This window comes from Oncorhynchus masou, chromosome 28 (genome assembly GCF_036934945.1).
Source record: "Oncorhynchus masou masou isolate Uvic2021 chromosome 28, UVic_Omas_1.1, whole genome shotgun sequence".
NCBI classification, from domain to species: domain Eukaryota; kingdom Metazoa; phylum Chordata; class Actinopteri; order Salmoniformes; family Salmonidae; genus Oncorhynchus; species Oncorhynchus masou.
Genome location: NC_088239.1, coordinates 60,736,721 through 60,753,873, shown reverse-complemented (window position 1 = coordinate 60,753,873; position 17,153 = coordinate 60,736,721). Strand labels below are relative to the sequence as shown.

Below are 17,153 nucleotides of genomic sequence, written 5' to 3'. Positions count from 1 at the left end.
ACACAGTAGCTTCCTTCTTTCATTTCACACAGTTTGAGAGTAATAGGAAAAAACACCACAGAGAAGAATGAGATACAGCAGGAGAGAAAGACAGAAAATGGAGAGAGGAAAGGAAGAAAGGGGTGTGACAAACTTCTATGAGGAAGGAGAGAGGGGTAGAGCGAGACACAGGTAGATATAGCAACAAAACAAGAGGGAGAGGGAGCATTTTGGGGACCCCACAGAGACACTGAGCAAAAAGGCAATTTACAGTAGACTGGAATATTCTGGTCCTTTTTCTCCTCAGTCTTTGAGGCCTCCGTGACTCATCTCCGCTAACAGAGATGATGATAGTTCCTGGGGGAAATCTTTACAGCACATACATTGGTTAGTCTTCTTTTCATCTGCCTCCTGACATGGTTTAATTTTATGATCTCTTTCATTATGTGTCTGTTATATGTCCATGTTTATCGATCCATAAATATATCCATTATGCTTCAGCTCAGGTTGAACAGACAAATTGAGGATGCAAGGGATTTCTCATGACACTATCTAGTCCTGATCATAAGTGAGAGATGTTTTATACAGTCACACTGCCATCAGTATAATAAAGCAGTAAACCGTCAGTACGCTGTCCATGGACCTGAAATGTACATTAGACCTACTCTTTCTCATCTCTCCCGCTCTCCCTCTCTCACATACACACAGGCACACGTCGGCACAACCTTACTCCTTCTGACCGTGGAACCCAATCACCACCATACTGCCTCTAACACCAACCATGGGAGGAAAAGGAGTACGGTAGCAGAGAAATCTGGTAATCTACAGTACAAGTAAAAAACCTACAGCACCAAGCAGACCATCAGTACACGGCTACCCATTTAATTTTAGAGGTACAGGACACCTGTGGAATTCCAGGGCCTTGGTTTTACCAGTCTGAATTGTATCTTCTTTTCTTCACAGGTTTATTTAGACAGGGAGTCATGATGAGACCAAGGTCTATTTTACAGATGAGCCCTGTAATTACAAAAATATACACATAAATGCAAAATAGAAAACAAACACATTCTTCATTAAAAAAAAGGATCTCAATCAGTTGTCTGAAATGCAGAGGCACCAAATCATCCAACTTTAGAGAGTTTTGGAGATTATTCCACAACTAACTTAAAGCTGGTTTACTTAACTCTGTAGAAACAAAATGCATTTCTAGAGTTAGCCATCCATGAGACTGGGTATGGTAACTCATATGTCTAAAGGTTATGAATGATGTTAGGTACAGCAAGAGTTTTTTAAGGGATAGTTCTGAATTTACTGAAGGGGGGGGGTCATTACAAAAAAATGAATCACCCTCCCAACGTTGAAAAGATTTCTACATGACCCTCCCCTTGTACTGTACAAAAAATGTGCACGCCCTCCCCCTCATAAAAGTACATTTAAAAAAAGTATTACCACCACAAATAATAATAACTATAGCAACCCTGTATTTATAAAATGTGGATATCGACTTGACCACTTCCGCATGGCTTTGGGTCATATTCGATGCCACGCATGGCTACGGGCCAGAAGTGTGAGCTTACTCTCCCTGCCTGTCTCATTACACTGGGATCAGAGGGGTCGGAGACCACCACGGACGAGCTCACTCTCCCTGCCTGTCTCATTACACTGGGATCAGAGGGGTCGGCGACCACCACGGACGAGCTCACTCTCCCTGCCTCTCTCATTACACTGGGATCAGAGGGTTCGGCGACCACCACGGACGAGCTCACTCTCCCTGCCTGTCTCATTACACTGGGATCAGAGGGGTCGGCTGTCTCATTACACTGGGATCAGAGCTCACCTCGAGCTCACCCCTGCCTGTCTCATTACACTGGGATCAGAGGGGTCGGCGACCACCACGAACGAGCTCACTCTCCCCTGCCTGTCTCATTACACTGGCGTCTTAGTCGGCTGCAGACAATGATCAACTAGAGGGAAAACTGACTTTCCACATTTTGATGCCTTATTCATAATTATATAAAATATATGCAACAATTTTCCTCCAACAAGTATCTATACCAACTGCATACTGATTACCAACTTCGAGCACTTCATCATGGTTTGTGGGTTCAACACTACAATCAAATAGAGTATGTTAATCTCGACAAACAGAAAATACATCCCTCTCTACTCAGAATCGAAGGCTTGTCTTGACAATCTCGAAATGTCATTAAACGTTTGTCTTTTGTAACAGATTTCTCTTTCCATTCATCGAATGGCTGTTGTGCAGTTTGTATGCTGGAATTATATTAGTGTGGAGTGGATGAACGTGCAGACTTAGACTACAGGACACTTTGGAAGTAGCCTAATCAGTTTAAAACATTGTGACTGGTTGTGTTTATGCCACACATAAAAAGTAATACATTTGAACATTTAAATGACAAATATTTAGGCTATATTGATATATATAGGTTCTAGGTTGAGGAATAGTCGTTCGGATTGGAGGCAGAATGGCGTTAAGCTTTCCTGAATAGCTGGGACTGCTGGGAGCATAGGCCTCTGTGGCTACTTGGGAGAATGATGAACAGCAACAGACAGCGCATCAGTATCACAAGTAAAAATACAGTCAGACTGTCCTGTACTATGCCTTTCTAAAACGTATAATCTGTCGAGAGTAGATCCACAACTGATCCAAATGGAATGAAACATTCAAATAACAGGACTTTGGCAGCATGATTCAACTTACATTTTTACTGCAATTTACAACCAAGAGTAGATTTGTATTCAATTGCACTCACTTACGCAAATATGTATTGCATTGTGGTTTTGTAAACTAATCTAGGTAGGATAATTTTATTGTCCCTAAGGACATAAACATGTAATTAAATGTATAATGGATAATTGTTTTGGAAAAGTTAATGACATTTATAGACAGTACCAGTCAGAAATTTGGACAGACGTACTCATTCAAGGGATTTCCTTTATTTTACTATTTTCTACATTGTAGAATAATAGTGAAGATATCAAAACTATGAAATAACACATATGGAATCATGCAGTAACCAATAAAGCGTTAAACACATCAAAATATGTTTTATATTTGAGATTCTTCAAAGTAGCCACCCTTTGCCTTGATGACAGCTTTGCACACTCTTGGCATTATCTCAACCAGCTTCATGAGGTAGACAACTGGAATGCATTTCAATTAACAGGTGTGCCTTGTTAAAAGTTAATTTGTGGAATTTCTTTCCTTCTTAATGGCCGTGCTGCTCCTCCAGTTTCAACTGTTCTGCCTGCGGCTATGGGATCCTGACCTGTTCACCGGACATGCTACCCGTCCCAGACTTGCTGTTTTCAACTCTCTAGAGACAGCAGGAGCAGTAGATATACTCTGAATAGCCAACTGACATTTACTCCTGAGGTGCTGACCTGTTGCACCCTCGACAAAAACTTATTATTTGACCCTACTGGTAATTTATGAACATTTTAACATCTTTATAATCTCCACCGGGCACAGCCAGAAGAGCCACCCCTCATAGCCTGGTTCCTCTCTAGGTTTCTTCCTAGGTTCTGGCCTTTCTAGGGAGTTTTTCCTAGCCAATGTGCTTCTACACCTGCATTGCTTGCTGTTTGAGGTTTTAGGCTGGGTTTCTGTCCAGCACTTTGTGACATCAGCTGATGTAAGAAGGGCTTTATAAATACATTTGATTGATTGATTGATTAATGTGTTTGAGCCAATCAGTTGGGTTGTTACTTGGTAGGGGTAGTGTACAGAAGATAGCCCTATTTGGTAAAATACCAAGTCCATATTATGTCAAGAACAGCTCAAATAAGCAAAGAGAAACGACAGTCCATAATTACTTTAAGAAATGAAAGTCAGTCAATGTGGAAAATGTCTTCAAGTGCAGTCGAAAAACCATCAAGCGCTATGATGAAACTGGCTCTCATCAGGACCGCCAAAGGAAAGGAAGACCCAGAGTTACAGTTGAAGTCGGAAGTTTACATACACTTAGGTTGGAGTCATTAAAACACGTTTTTCAACCACTCCACAAATTTCTTGTTGGCAAACTATAGTTTTGGCAAGTCGGTTAGGACATCTACTTCGTGCATGACAAGTCATTTTTCCAACAATTGTTTACAGACACATCATTTCACTTATAATTCACTGTTCCAGTGGGTCAGAAGATAACTTAGTGTATGTGAACTGTGCCTTTAAACAGCTTGGAAAATTCCAGAAAATCATGTCATGACTTTAGAAGCATCTGATTAGCACATCATTTGAGTCAATTGGAGGTGTACCTGTGGATGTATTTCAAGGCCTACCTTCAAACTCAGTGCATCTATGCTTGACATCATTGGAAAATCAAAAGAAATCAGCCAATACCTCAGAAAAGAAATTGGAGACCTCCACAAGTCTGGTTCATCCTTGGGAGGAATTTCCAAACGCCTGAAGGTACCACGATCATCTGTACAAACAATAGTACGCAAGTATAAACACCATAGGACCACGCAGCTGTCATACCGCTCAAGAAGGAAACGCGTTCTGTCTCCTAGAGAAAAACATACTTTGGCGCGAAAAGTACAAATCAATCCCTCAACAACAGCAAATGACCTTGTGAAGATGCTGGAGGAAACAGGTACAAAAGTATCTATATCCACAGTAAAACAAGTCCTATATTGACATAACCTGAAAGGCAGCTCAGCAAGGAGGAAGCCACTGCTCCAAACCGCCATAAGAAAAGCCAGACTACGGTTTGCAGCTGCACATGGGGACAAAGATTGTACTTTTTGGAGAAATGTCCTCTGGTCTAATGAAACAAAAATAAAACGATTTGGCTATAATGACCATTGTTTTGTTTGGAGGAAAAATGGGGAGGCTTACAAGCCGAAGAACACCATCCCAACCATGAAGCATTGGCTGGCAGCATCATGTTGTGGGGGTGCTTTGCTGCAGGTGGGACTGGTGAACTTCACAAAATAGATGGCATCATGAAGCGGGAAAATTATGTCGAAATATTTAAACAAAATCTCAAGACACCAGTCAGGAAGTTAAACCTTGGTCACAAATGGGTCTTCTAAATGGACAATGACCCCAAGCATACATCCAAAGTTGTGGCAACAAAGTCAAGGTATTGGAGTGGCCATCACAAAGCCCTGACCTCAATTCTATAGAACATTTGTGGGCAGAACTGATAAAGCTTGTGTGAGCAAGGAGGCCTACAAACCTGATTCAGTTACACCAGCTCTGTCAGGAGGAATGGGCCAAAATTCACCCAACTTATTGTGGGAAGCTTGTAGAAGGCGACCTGAAACGTTTAACTCAAGTTAAACAATTTAAAGGCAATGCTACCAAATACTAATTGAGTGTATGTAAACTTCTGACCCACTGGGAATGTGATGAAAGAAATAATGGCAGAGTATGCAAAACAAATGTGCACCCGATTGATACAAATCATCAGGATAGCGTTCTGACTGGTAGGCCTATTTTGCAGTTAACATTTAATTTTGAAGGTTTTTGGGGAAAACCGTTAAATGACTGTTTCAGCACGCATAACTGTTTTTATAGAGCCAATTGTCATGTCTTGTTATGTCTGTTCCTGTCCTTTCTCTTCACTCTGTCTCTCTCTGCTGGTCTTTTTAGGTTACCTTCTCTGTCTCTCATTCTTCATTAACATCTCCCCAAAGCTCATTCACTCTTTCAACCTGTTTTCTTCCCCTCTGATTAGGTCTCTATTTCTCTCTCTGTTCCTGCTACTTTCAGTGTCTGATTCTTGTTTGTGTTTTTGATGCCAGAAGCAAGCTGTCATCGCGTTTGCTTCCACCTTGTCCTATCCTGTCGGAGTCTGCCTGGCAGGTGCATCCTGCATTATACTAACGTTCTTTTTGTTCCTTTGACTACGTTGGAAGAGGATTTATGCCATTCCTGTTTTTTCATTAAAGAACTCTGTTTTCTGTTAAAACCGCTTTTGGGTCTTCACTCAAGTACATAACAGAAGAATCAGACCAAGAATGGACCCAGCGGCTCCGGACCCTTTTCACTCCGCCGTCGAGATCCAGGGAATGCTAGGCAGACACGAGGAGGAATTGTCTGCTGCTCGACATTTTGAGACCCTGGCCGCCCAAGTCTCCGACCTCACAAGACAGGTTCACCAACTCCACTCGATCCACCGCCCACTTCCAGGGTTTCCGAGTCTCCGGAGCCCAGGATCAACAACCCGCCGTGTTACTCTGGGAGCCCACTGAGTGCCGCTCATTCCTCACTCAGTGTGATGTGGTGTTCTCTCTCCAGCCCAACACTTACTCCAGGAGCGCAGCCCATCATCGAAGAAGACGTCATTTCTCAAAGTGACAGCGTGAGTGGGGCACGGCAGTCTGGGAGGCGAGGGCTGAGTGTATTAACCAGTATCAAGACTTTAAGGAGGAGATGATACGGGTTTTTGAACGTTCTGTTTTTGGGGAGGACAGGGCCCTGTCTTCCCTATGTCAGGGGAATCGATCCATAACGGATTATTCTATTGAGTTTCGCACTCTCGCTGCCTCAAGTGACTGGAGAGCCGGCTTTGCTCGCTCGTTTTCTGGAGGGTCTCCTCGTCGAGGTTAAGGACGAGATCCTCTCCCGGAGGTTCCTTCCAGTCTGGACTCCTTAATAGCTCTCGCTATTCGCATAGAGCGACGGTTTGATCTTCGTCGCCGAGCTCGTGGAAAGGAGCTCGCGTTCTCCGTTGCTCCCCTCTCCACATCACTGCCACCTGCCGCATCACTGCCACCCTCCTCCGCCGGCTCGGATGCTGAGCCTATGCAGCTGGGGGAAATCTCGGCCAAGGAGAAGGAACGGAGAATCACCAATCGCCTCTGTCTCTACTGCGGCTCCGCTGGTCATTTTGTCACCTCATGTCCAGTAAAAGCCAGAGCTTATCAGTAAGAGGAGGGCTACTGGTGAGCGCAACTACTCAGGCCTCTCCTTCTGGATCACGCACTACTTTTCCGGTCCATCTCCGCTGGCCTGGTTCATCTGCTTCTTGCAGTGCCTTGATAGACTCTGGGGCGGAGGGCTGTTTTATGGACGAGACCTGGGCTCGGGAACATGACATTCCTCTCAGACAGTTAGGGGAGCCCACGGCCTTGTTCGCTTTAGATTGTAGTTCTCTCCCCAAGATTCAGCGTGAGACGCTGCCTTTAACCCTCACTGTCTCTGGTAATCATAGCGAAACCATTTCTTTTTTAATTTTTCGTTCACCTTTTACACCTGTTGTTTTGGGTCATCCCTGGCTAGTGCGCCATAACCCTTCTATTAATTGGTCTAGTAATACTATCCTATCCTGGAATGTTTCGTGTCATGTGACCTGTTTAATGTCTGCTATCCCTCCTGTTTCCTCTGTCTCTTCTTCACAGGAGGAGCCTGGCGATTTGACAGGGGTGCCGGAGGAGTATCACGATCTGCGCACGGTGTTCAGTCGTTGGAAGGCCACTTCTCTCCCTCCACACCGGTCGTATGACTGTAGTATTGATCTCCTTCCGGGAACTACTCCCCCGGGGTAGATTATACTCTCTGTCGGCTCCCGAACGTAAGGCTCTCGAGGATTATTTGTCGGTTTCGCCGACGCCGGTACCATAGTCTCCTCCTCCTCTCCCGCCGGAGCGGGGTTTTTTTTTGTTCAGAAGAAGGACGGGTCCCTGCGCCCATGCGTGGATTATCGAGGGCTGAATGACATAACAGTTAAGAATCGTTATCCGCTTCCTCTTATGTCTTCAGCCTTCGAGATCCTGCAGGGAGCCAGGTTTTTCACCAAATTGGACCTTCGTAACTCCTACCATCTCGTGCGCATCAGGGAGGGGGACGAGTGGAAGACGGCGTTTAACACTCCGTTAGGGCACTTTGAATACCGGGTTCTTCCGCCTCGTTAACGCTCCAGCTGTCTTTCAGGCACTAGTTAACGACGTCCTGAGAGACATGCTGAACATTTTTGTTTTCGTTTACATGGACGATATCCTGATTTTTTTCACCGTCTCTCTCGATTCATGTTCAGCACGTGCGACGCGTCCTCCAGCGCCTTTTGGAGAACTGTCTTTATGTGAAGGCTGAGAAGTGCACTTTTCATGCCGCCTCTGTCCCTTTTCTCGGTTCCGTTATTTCCGCTGAGGGCATTAAGATGGATCCCGCTAAGGTCCAGGCTGTCATTGATTGGCCCGTTCCTAAGTCACGCGTCGAGCTGCAGCGCTTTCTGGGAAAATTTCTATCGTCGTTTCATCCGTAATTTCGGTCAGGTGGCAGCTCCCCTCACAGCCCTTACTTCTGTTAAGACGTGCTTTAAGTGGTCCGTTTCCGCCCAGGGAGCTTTTGATCTTCTTAAGAATCGTTTTACATCCGCACCTATTCTTGTTACACCTGACATCTCTAGTCAGTTTGTTGTTGAGGTTGACGCGTCAGAGGTGGGCGTGGGAGCCATTCTCTCTCAGCGCTCTCTCTGACGGCAAGGTCCATCCTTGCGCGTTTTTCTCTCATCGCTTATCGCCGTCAGAACGTAACTATGATGTTGGTAATCGCGAACTGCTCGCCATCCGCTTAGCCCTAGGCGAATGGCGACAGTGGTTGGAGGGGGCGACCGTTCCTTTTGTCGTTTGGACTGACCATAGGAACCTTGAGTACATCCGTTCAGCCAAATGACTTAATGCGCGTCAGGCTCGTTGGGCTCTGTTTTTCGCTCGTTTCGAGTTTGTGATTTCTTATCGTCCGGGCTCAAAAACACCAAGCCTGATGCTTTATCTCGTCTCTTCAGTTCTTCTGAGGTCTCCACCGACCCGAGGGGATTCTCCTGAGGGGCGTGTTGTCGGGTTGACTGTCTGGGGAATTGAGAGGCAGGTAAAGCAAAATCGCTCACACTCCGTCGCCGCGAGCTTGTCCTAGGAACCTTCTGTTCGTTCCCGTTCCTACTCGTCCGGCCGTTCTTCAGTGGGCCCACTCTGCCAAGTTAGCCGGCCACCCCGGCGTTCGGGGTACGCTCGCTTCCATTCGCCAGCGTTTCTGGTGGCCCACTCGGGAACGTGACGCGCGTCGATTTGTCGCCGCTTGTTCGGTCTGCGCGCAGACTAAATCTGGGAACTCTCCTCCTGCCGGCCGTCTCAGACCGCTTCCCATTCCCTCTCGACCGTGGTCTCACATCGCTTTAGATTTTATCACCGGACTGCCTTCATCAGCGGGAAGACAGTTATTCTTACGGTTGTCGATAGATTCTCTAAGGCGGCTCATTTCATTCCTCTCGATAAGCTCCCTTCTGCTAAGGAGACGGCTCAGATCATTATCGAGAATGTTTTCCAATTCATGGCCTTCCGTCTGACGTTTTCCGACAGAGGCCCGCAGTTCACGTCTCAATTTTGGAGGGAGTTTTGCCGTTTGATTGGGGCTTCCGTCAGTCTCTATTATCCGGCTTTCATCCCCAGTCTAACGGTCAAGCCGAACGGGCCAATCAGACTGTTGGTCGCATTTTACGCAGTCTTTCTTTTCGTAACCCTGCGTCTTGGTCAGAACAGCTCCCCTGGGCAGAGTACGCCAACAACTCGCTTCCCTCGTCTGCTACCGGTCTATCCCCTTTTCAGTGTAGCCTCGGGTACCAGCCTCCGCTGTTCTCATCTCAGCTCGCCGAGTCCTGCGTCCCCTCCGCTCAGGCTTTTGTCCAGCATTGCGAGCGCACCTGGAAGGGGGTCAGGTCGGCACTTTGCCGTAATAGGGCGCAGACTGTGAGGGCCGCTAATAAGCGTAGGACCAAGAGTCCTAGATATTGTTGCGGTCAGAGAGTATGGCTCTCCACTCAGAACCTTCCCCTTAAGACAGCTTCTCGCAAGTTGGCCCCGCGGTTCATTGGTCCGTTCCGTATTTCTCAGGTCATTAATCCTGTCGCAGTGCGACTTCTCCCGCGCTATCTTCGTCGCGTTCACCCGGTCTTCCATGTCTCCTGTGTTAAGCCCGTTCTTCGCGCCCCCGCTCGTCCCTCCCCCCATCCTTGTCGAGGGCGCACCCATCTACAGGGTTCGTAAGATTTTGGACATGCGCCCTCGGGGCCGTGGTCATCAGTACCTAGTGGATTGGGAGGGGTACGGTCCTGAGGAGAGGAGTTGGGTTCCCTCTCGGGACGTGCTGGACCGTTCGCTGATCGATGATTTCCTCCGTTGCCGCCAGGTTTCCTCCTCGAGTGCGCCAGGAGGCGCTCGGTGAGTGGGGGTACTGTCATGTCTTGTTATGTCTGTTCCTGTCCTTTCTCTTCACTCTGTCTCTCTCTGCTGGTCTTTTTAGGTTACCTTCTCTGTCTCTCATTCTTCAGCTGTTCTACATCTCCCCTAACTAGCTCATTCACTCTTTCACACCTGTTCTCTCTTCCCCTCTGATTAGGTCTCTATTTCTCTCTCTGTTCCTGCTACTTTCAGTGTCTGATTCTTGTTTGTGTTTTTGATGCCAGAAGCAAGCTGTCGTCGCGTTTGCTTCCACCTTGTCCTATCCTGTCGGAGTCTGCCTGGCAGGTGCATCCTGCATTATACTAACGTTCTTTTTGTTCCTTTGACTACGTTGGAAGAGGATTTATGCCATTCCTGTTTTTTCATTAAAGAACTCTGTTTTCTGTTAAAACCGCTTTTGGGTCTTCACTCAAGTACATAACACCAATAGGCTACATATCTTACCTTTAGAAGTGTTAACTTCAGGCTACTAGCATCTATTGAGTTGCAGTGTCCCATCCATTAAATGTCCAAATCAATTTAAAGTATGTACAAAATGAGTTTTGAATCGACACAATTCTAAAGGAAGGCTACAGCTACACTCTTTCCTTTTGCTGTTTGTGATTCATACATTATTTTTGCGACGTACATGATTCGATTCACCGTGATTTAACCGAACACCAACTACTACAATAGCAAAGCACATCATTCAGTTCATTAAAAATAATAGTTTCATATGAATTAAATGAATCACTATTTTTTTGTTTTTTTTACTATTTTGAGAAATCTGAAGAGGGGCACCCATTATATGGTAAATACAATTTTTATGGCCTCAACAAGATCAATAGGGAGCTTTTTCAGCTGCGTGTCTTGACTCTTTCATGCGCAATGGCGCACCTAGCCTATCAGCTATTCCTCTACGCTCTTGTAACGGGAGTCATCATCTGAAGAAGAGGAATTGGACCAAAGTGCAGCGTGGTAAGTGTTTATGCTTTTTATTGAAACTGAACACTATAAGAAAATAACAAAGAGTATAAACGAAACTGAAACAGTCCTATCAGGTGCAGAAAACACTAAACAGAAAATAACTACCCACAAAGCATAGGTGGGAAAAAGCTACCTAAGTATGGTTCCCAATCAGAGACAACGATAGTCAGCTGTCCCTGATTGAGAACCATACCCAGCCAACCTAGAAATAACAAAACTAGAAAAAGGAACATAGAATGCCCACCCAAATCACACCCTGACCAAACCAAAATAGAGACATAAAAATACATAAAAAGCTCTCTAAGGTCAGGTCGTGACAGTTCTTGTGGATTTATATAGAAAGTTGTTGCAGATTTGAATGATTTAATGTGTGGTATGATTGCTAGTTAACCTATTGCAGATATTGACAAATTATCCACCTATCACTATTGTCATTACGGATAGAGGGCAGGATAAAGTTGACTGTATCTCAAAACACTTTGATAGGGGAGGCGCATGCAAGAAGATGAGGAAATGTGGCTATATGGAAGAAATTATATAGTAAAACCTGCAAAATAGGGAATTTAAACCACTGAAAAAAGATAGACAACCCTCCCCTCTTTTGGACCAGTCATCCCGCCCCAGTAAATTTCAAACTGTCCCTAAAAGAGCTTTATAAAGAAAAAGAAAGCAATGCATCGATCTATGAGACTTCAAAGAGGGCCAACATACTTTCTGATACAGAACGCAGTGATGTGGACTGAACCTGTCGCCCGTAATAAAGCGTAGTGCGCTGTGATAAATGTCACCGCTGATTATGTTAGAGGCTTATGGACACAATGTGACCTTTCTGTGTCTTTATATACTCTGAGAGGCAGGGTCATGTGACACATGCACACGTATTACTACATTACTGTGTAATGTGTCTACACATTGCTGTGTGTTTGGTTTCAGGTAGGCTGTAATAAACAATAATATCCTCTTGGTGAACTTTGGAAAACCTAATAGCTTTACAAAGTCTAAGAGAGATATGCTTCAGGTCTAAACATTTCTTTACCCATTGAACTGTAACTTAAGAGTAATTGGCAGCGCCCAAACTGAATCACTTATGTTGCTCGACACGAAATGTAACTATGAAAACACAGTAAACACAACAAATATATATCTTCTTTAGACATCTCCCTGTACGACCTGAATTTCAAAGAAGAGAGGGAAAAAGCAATCTAATAACAGTACAGTACTTGAATAGAATTTGTAAAGAGGTCCACAAGCAAGGAGTCAAAATTTAATGTTTCCTCTCCTCGAGCACAAGAAAGCCTCACCACCATGAATTCTTGACATCTCCGTCCGTAATGCTTCTCCAACTCCCTCGCTACTTTCAGGTTGATGTTTACCAGCTGAAAAGTCAAAATTGGCTATATCGTAGAAATTCATGAAAATATCTTTATTTAAGGCTAGGGTTAGTCATTAGGGTTTGCTGTGTGGTTAAGGTTAGGGTTAAAGCTGCAATATGTAACTTTTTGGGTGACCCGATCTAAATCACATAGAAATATGAGTTATAGATCTGTCATTTTCATTGAAAGGAAGTCTAAGAAGTGGTGGATCTGTTCTATGTGCTATTTCTATGCTTCCTGTTTTTAAATGTTTTTGTGTCTTCTACTTTCAGTTTTGCACACCAGCTTCAAACAGCTGAAAATACATTATTTTTGGTTATTGAAAATATATTACAGTTGTTTTATTTATACATAAACTGAAATTAGGCAAACTATTATAATTTTAGCAACCAGGAAATGGTGGAGGGATTTATGCTGTGCCTTTAAGGGTTGGGTTTAACATCAGATTTCATGACTTTGTGGCTGTGCCAGCTAGTGACCACTCTGCAGAGGTGCTTCCAGTACATGAGTCATCCCAATAAATGCCAGCCTGCTCACTACTTCCTTATCTCTAAACTGACACGTCATCGCTGAGGAAGTTTCTCACACAGATTTCTATAATTAATGTTTGATAGAAAAAAATCACAAATAAACTCCACTTAATTAACATTGGAAAGTGTTGCCGTTGTTTTTAGCCACAAACTGGGGACTGACTCATACTGACTCATACTAATACGTATTCATGAGATGAATGTAAGTTATGTAAATGCCACCAGGGGGTAGACCATAGGGACAGAGAGTATGCTAAGGAGCAGTGAATGTGGCTGTCAATCATCACAGCACTAGGCTGACCAGTAATACCACACCACTGCAGGGGAGAGGGCTGGTAATCTGAGACACATAAGGGACAGTTCGAAATTTGGTCATACTCTAGGTGTCATAAGAAAATGCACCCCCCTCTTCAACGTTTAAAATATTTCCACATGACCCTCCCCTTGCACTGTAAAATAAATTGCACAACCTCCCCCCTCAAACATAATGATTACCAACACAAATAACAATAACTGTAGTAAACTTTGTTTATAAACAGGATACTGAGTATGTGCGCAGAAAAGTGTAGTGCATAAAGGAAGTACCAAAGCACCTTAATAGAGGAGGTGCATGCAACCAGATTAGGATATGTGGCTATATGGAAGACATTATATAGTAAAACCTGTAAAATGGGGAAAAGCCATGTGCTCAATAAAAATAAATAACACAACCCTCCCCAAAGCAAAACAAATGAGTTAGACGACCTTCCCCACTGTATAAATTGAAACAGAGTCCAATGGGAGACAAGTGCACTAAAGTTTAGCTCAGAATTTCATTTGCTCAGTAGTGAAATTGTTATTATTAATGAGTTGTCTCTTTGGGAGGGGATTGTTCGGGATTCTAACAACATTAGCGTTATTATTAATGAGTTGTCTCTTTGGGAGGGGGTTGTTCAGGGTTCTAACAACATTAGTGTTATTATTAATGAGTTGTCTCTTTGGGAGGGGGTTGTTCAGGGTTCTAACAACATTAGTGTTATTATTAATGAGTTGTCTCTTTGGGAGGGGGTTGTTCAGGAGTTCTAACAACATTAGTGTTATTATTAATGAGTTGTCTCTTTGGGAGGGGGTTGTTCAGGGTTCTAACAACATTAGTGTTATTATTAATGAGTTGTCTCTTTGGGAGGGGGTTGTTCGGAGTTCTAACAACATTAGTGTTATTATTAATGAGTTGTCTCTTTGGGAGGGGGTTGTTCAGGGTTCTAACAACATTAGTGTTATTATTAATGAGTTGTCTCTTTGGGAGGGGGTTGTTCAGGGTTCTAACAACATTAGTGTTATTATTAATGAGTTGTCTCTTTGGGAGGGGGTTGTTCAGGGTTCTAACAACATTAGTGTTATTATTAATGAGTTGTCTCTTTGGGAGGGGGTTGTTCAGGGTTCTAACAACATTAGCGTATTATTAATGAGTTGTCTCTTTGGGAGGGGGTTGTTCAGGGTTCTAACAACATTAGTGTTATTATTAATGAGTTGTCTCTTTGGGAGGGGTTGTTGGGGTTCTAACAACATTAGTGTTATTATTAATGAGTTGTCTCTTTGGGAGGGGGTTGTTCAGGGTTCTAACAACATTAGTGTTATTATTAATGAGTTGTCTCTTTGGGAGGGGTTGTTCAGGGTTCTAACAACATTAGTGTTATTATTAATGAGTTGTCTCTTTGGGAGGGGGTTGTTCGAGTTCTAACAACATTAGTGTTATTATTAATGAGTTGTCTCTTTGGGAGGGGGTTGTTCAGGGTTCTAACAACATTAGTGTTATTATTAATGAGTTGTCTCTTTGGGAGGGGGTTGTTCGGGGTTCTAACAACATTGGTGTTATTATTAATGAGTTGTCTCTTTGGGAGGGGGTTGTTCAGGGTTCTAACAACATTAGTGTTATTATTAATGAGTTGTCTCTTTGGGAGGGGGTTGTTCGGGGTTCTAACAACATTAGTGTTATTATTAATGAGTTGTCTCTTTGGGAGGGGGTTGTTCAGGGTTCTAACAACATTAGTGTAATTATTAATGAGTTGTCTCTTTGGGAGGGGGTTGTTCAGGGTTCTAACAACATTAGTGTTATTATTAATGAGTTGTCTCTTTGGGATGGGGTTGTTCAGGGTTCTAACAACATTAGTGTTATTATTAATGAGTTGTCTCTTTGGGAGGGGGTTGTTCAGGGTTCTAACAACATTACTGTTATTATTAATGAGTTGTCTCTTTGGGAGGGGGTTGTTCGGAGTTCTAACAACATTAGTGTTATTATTAATGAGTTGTCTCTTTGGGAGGGGGTTGTTCGGGGTTCTAACAACATTAGTGTTATTATTAATGAGTTGTCTCTTTGGGAGGGGGTTGTTCGGGGTTCAAACAACATTATTGTTATTCATGAACATCGTTGAACTGAGTCTGCTGAGTAAGCAGCACACCATGACAGTTGCTTTAGCCCATAATAAATCATTAGGGCCCATTTTCCCAGACCACATGGCCTGACCAGGAAAACTCCTGGCCCTACCCATAATCCATCAAATCTGCTATTACAGTGTTTTGAATCGTAATCAACAAGAACCAGGTGCCACTGACCTCTGACCGAAGGTGTTCTCCTTGCGGTGACAGTGAAGGGTGATGACCCTGTGTCCCTCGCTCCTCACATCCTGACTCACTGTCCACAGGACTGGGTCACTGGCCCTCGCCCCCAGGAATGCCACGCCATCCTTCGACTTCACTCTGGAGGAGAGAGAGGGAAGATGTCAGACAACAACATTAAATGGGACTGATTACTATGTCTGCATCCTAAATGGTCCTGGTCAAAAGTAGTGCACTATATAGGAAAAAGGGTGCCATGGCTTCAATGTGATGTCACTGGTCTAGCATACTTGGCTATGTGTATGCACTGTGTTGTACATACAGTAGATTGATTCAGGTCCATTCTGATCCAGATCCAGATTACATACAATGTATATTGAACAGACGTTTCCTCAGTCTTCCATACAGAAAGTTCCCAGTTCACCATGGGAGAGTTGGCTATAAAAAAAAAAATTAAAAAAAGCCTCACAGCCTGCTGTTTTCTTGTCTAGGATGAAATTCATGTGATTTGCAGCCTACAAATTCTGGCATAAAGACAACAGATGGCTTGTTGGCTGTTTAAAACAATAAGGATGTTGGATTGACTTTGAATTAACCTTCGAAGAACACATTGTGGAACTATAATTAGGAGGTTCACATCAAGCCAGGAACACTACTTACATCCAAGACAGGTTGTAAAACCTACAATGGGAAGTTAACAGCCTGTGTCCATGCTGACTCACTCTACAGCTGGAAACAGGTGATGCAATCTTCTATTTTATTTAATCCACACCTGTGGTTTAAAAGAGTATTCCGACAAGAGCTGTACACTCTAATTTGATCTATGCCATTATTCATGGTTACAGCTAGCTGGAGAGAAGCCAGTAACTCTCTAACCTGCTCCTATTCTCCATTCTAACACATGCTAATCTCCATTCTCTGCCTTGTCATAGGATATTGCACTGATGTGCCTAAGTGGCTGTCCCTACCTTTTTCTATCATGAAAAATTGCACTGCTTCAAGCCTGTGACACTACAGAATCAGTCTTTGAAGAAAACATTTTAAAATAGGAAGGATGGATACAGTAGGAAGAATGTCAGGCAACAAAAAAAAAGAACAGTGAAAAATCACTGTTGACTGGGAAGAAACATGGTATATGGGAGAATTCCCCCGTCCCCCACCCCCTTTACTGAAAATGGTGAAGGACTTCTAACGCGCTGAAGAAGTTGTGACATTACGGCAGATGAATACGTGACAAACTGTGCGGCGGCACACATCTCCCAACTCAGCCCGGCTTCTCCTTTGATCTTATCAGGGAGCTGCAGCTAGCAGTAATAACTGACCTGTGTTCAGTGTGGAGCTCCTGACGAGCCCAGATAAAGGCCAGCTAGAGCCAACACTGCTGCCTATGTGGCTGAGGAGGTGACTGATGGCTCCCAGCTCTCTGCATCCCAAATGGCAGCCTATTCCTTACATCCCTAAAACTCAACTCTGGACCTCGAAACTAGTTCCACTGCACTTTTTCATT

The 17,153-nt window shown here is 43.9% G+C and overlaps 1 protein-coding gene across 1 annotated transcript in view; it reads right to left on the bottom strand.

The window, feature by feature from the left end:
- Positions 1-17,153, bottom strand: part of LOC135517027 (transmembrane protein 132C-like) — a 135,389-nt gene that overhangs the window by 86,286 nt on the left and 31,950 nt on the right. Inside the window, exon 5 of the mRNA XM_064941059.1 lies at positions 15,644-15,787. Coding sequence (XP_064797131.1) covers positions 15,644-15,787 — 144 coding nt within the window. The remainder of the gene's footprint in view (positions 1-15,643; positions 15,788-17,153) is intronic.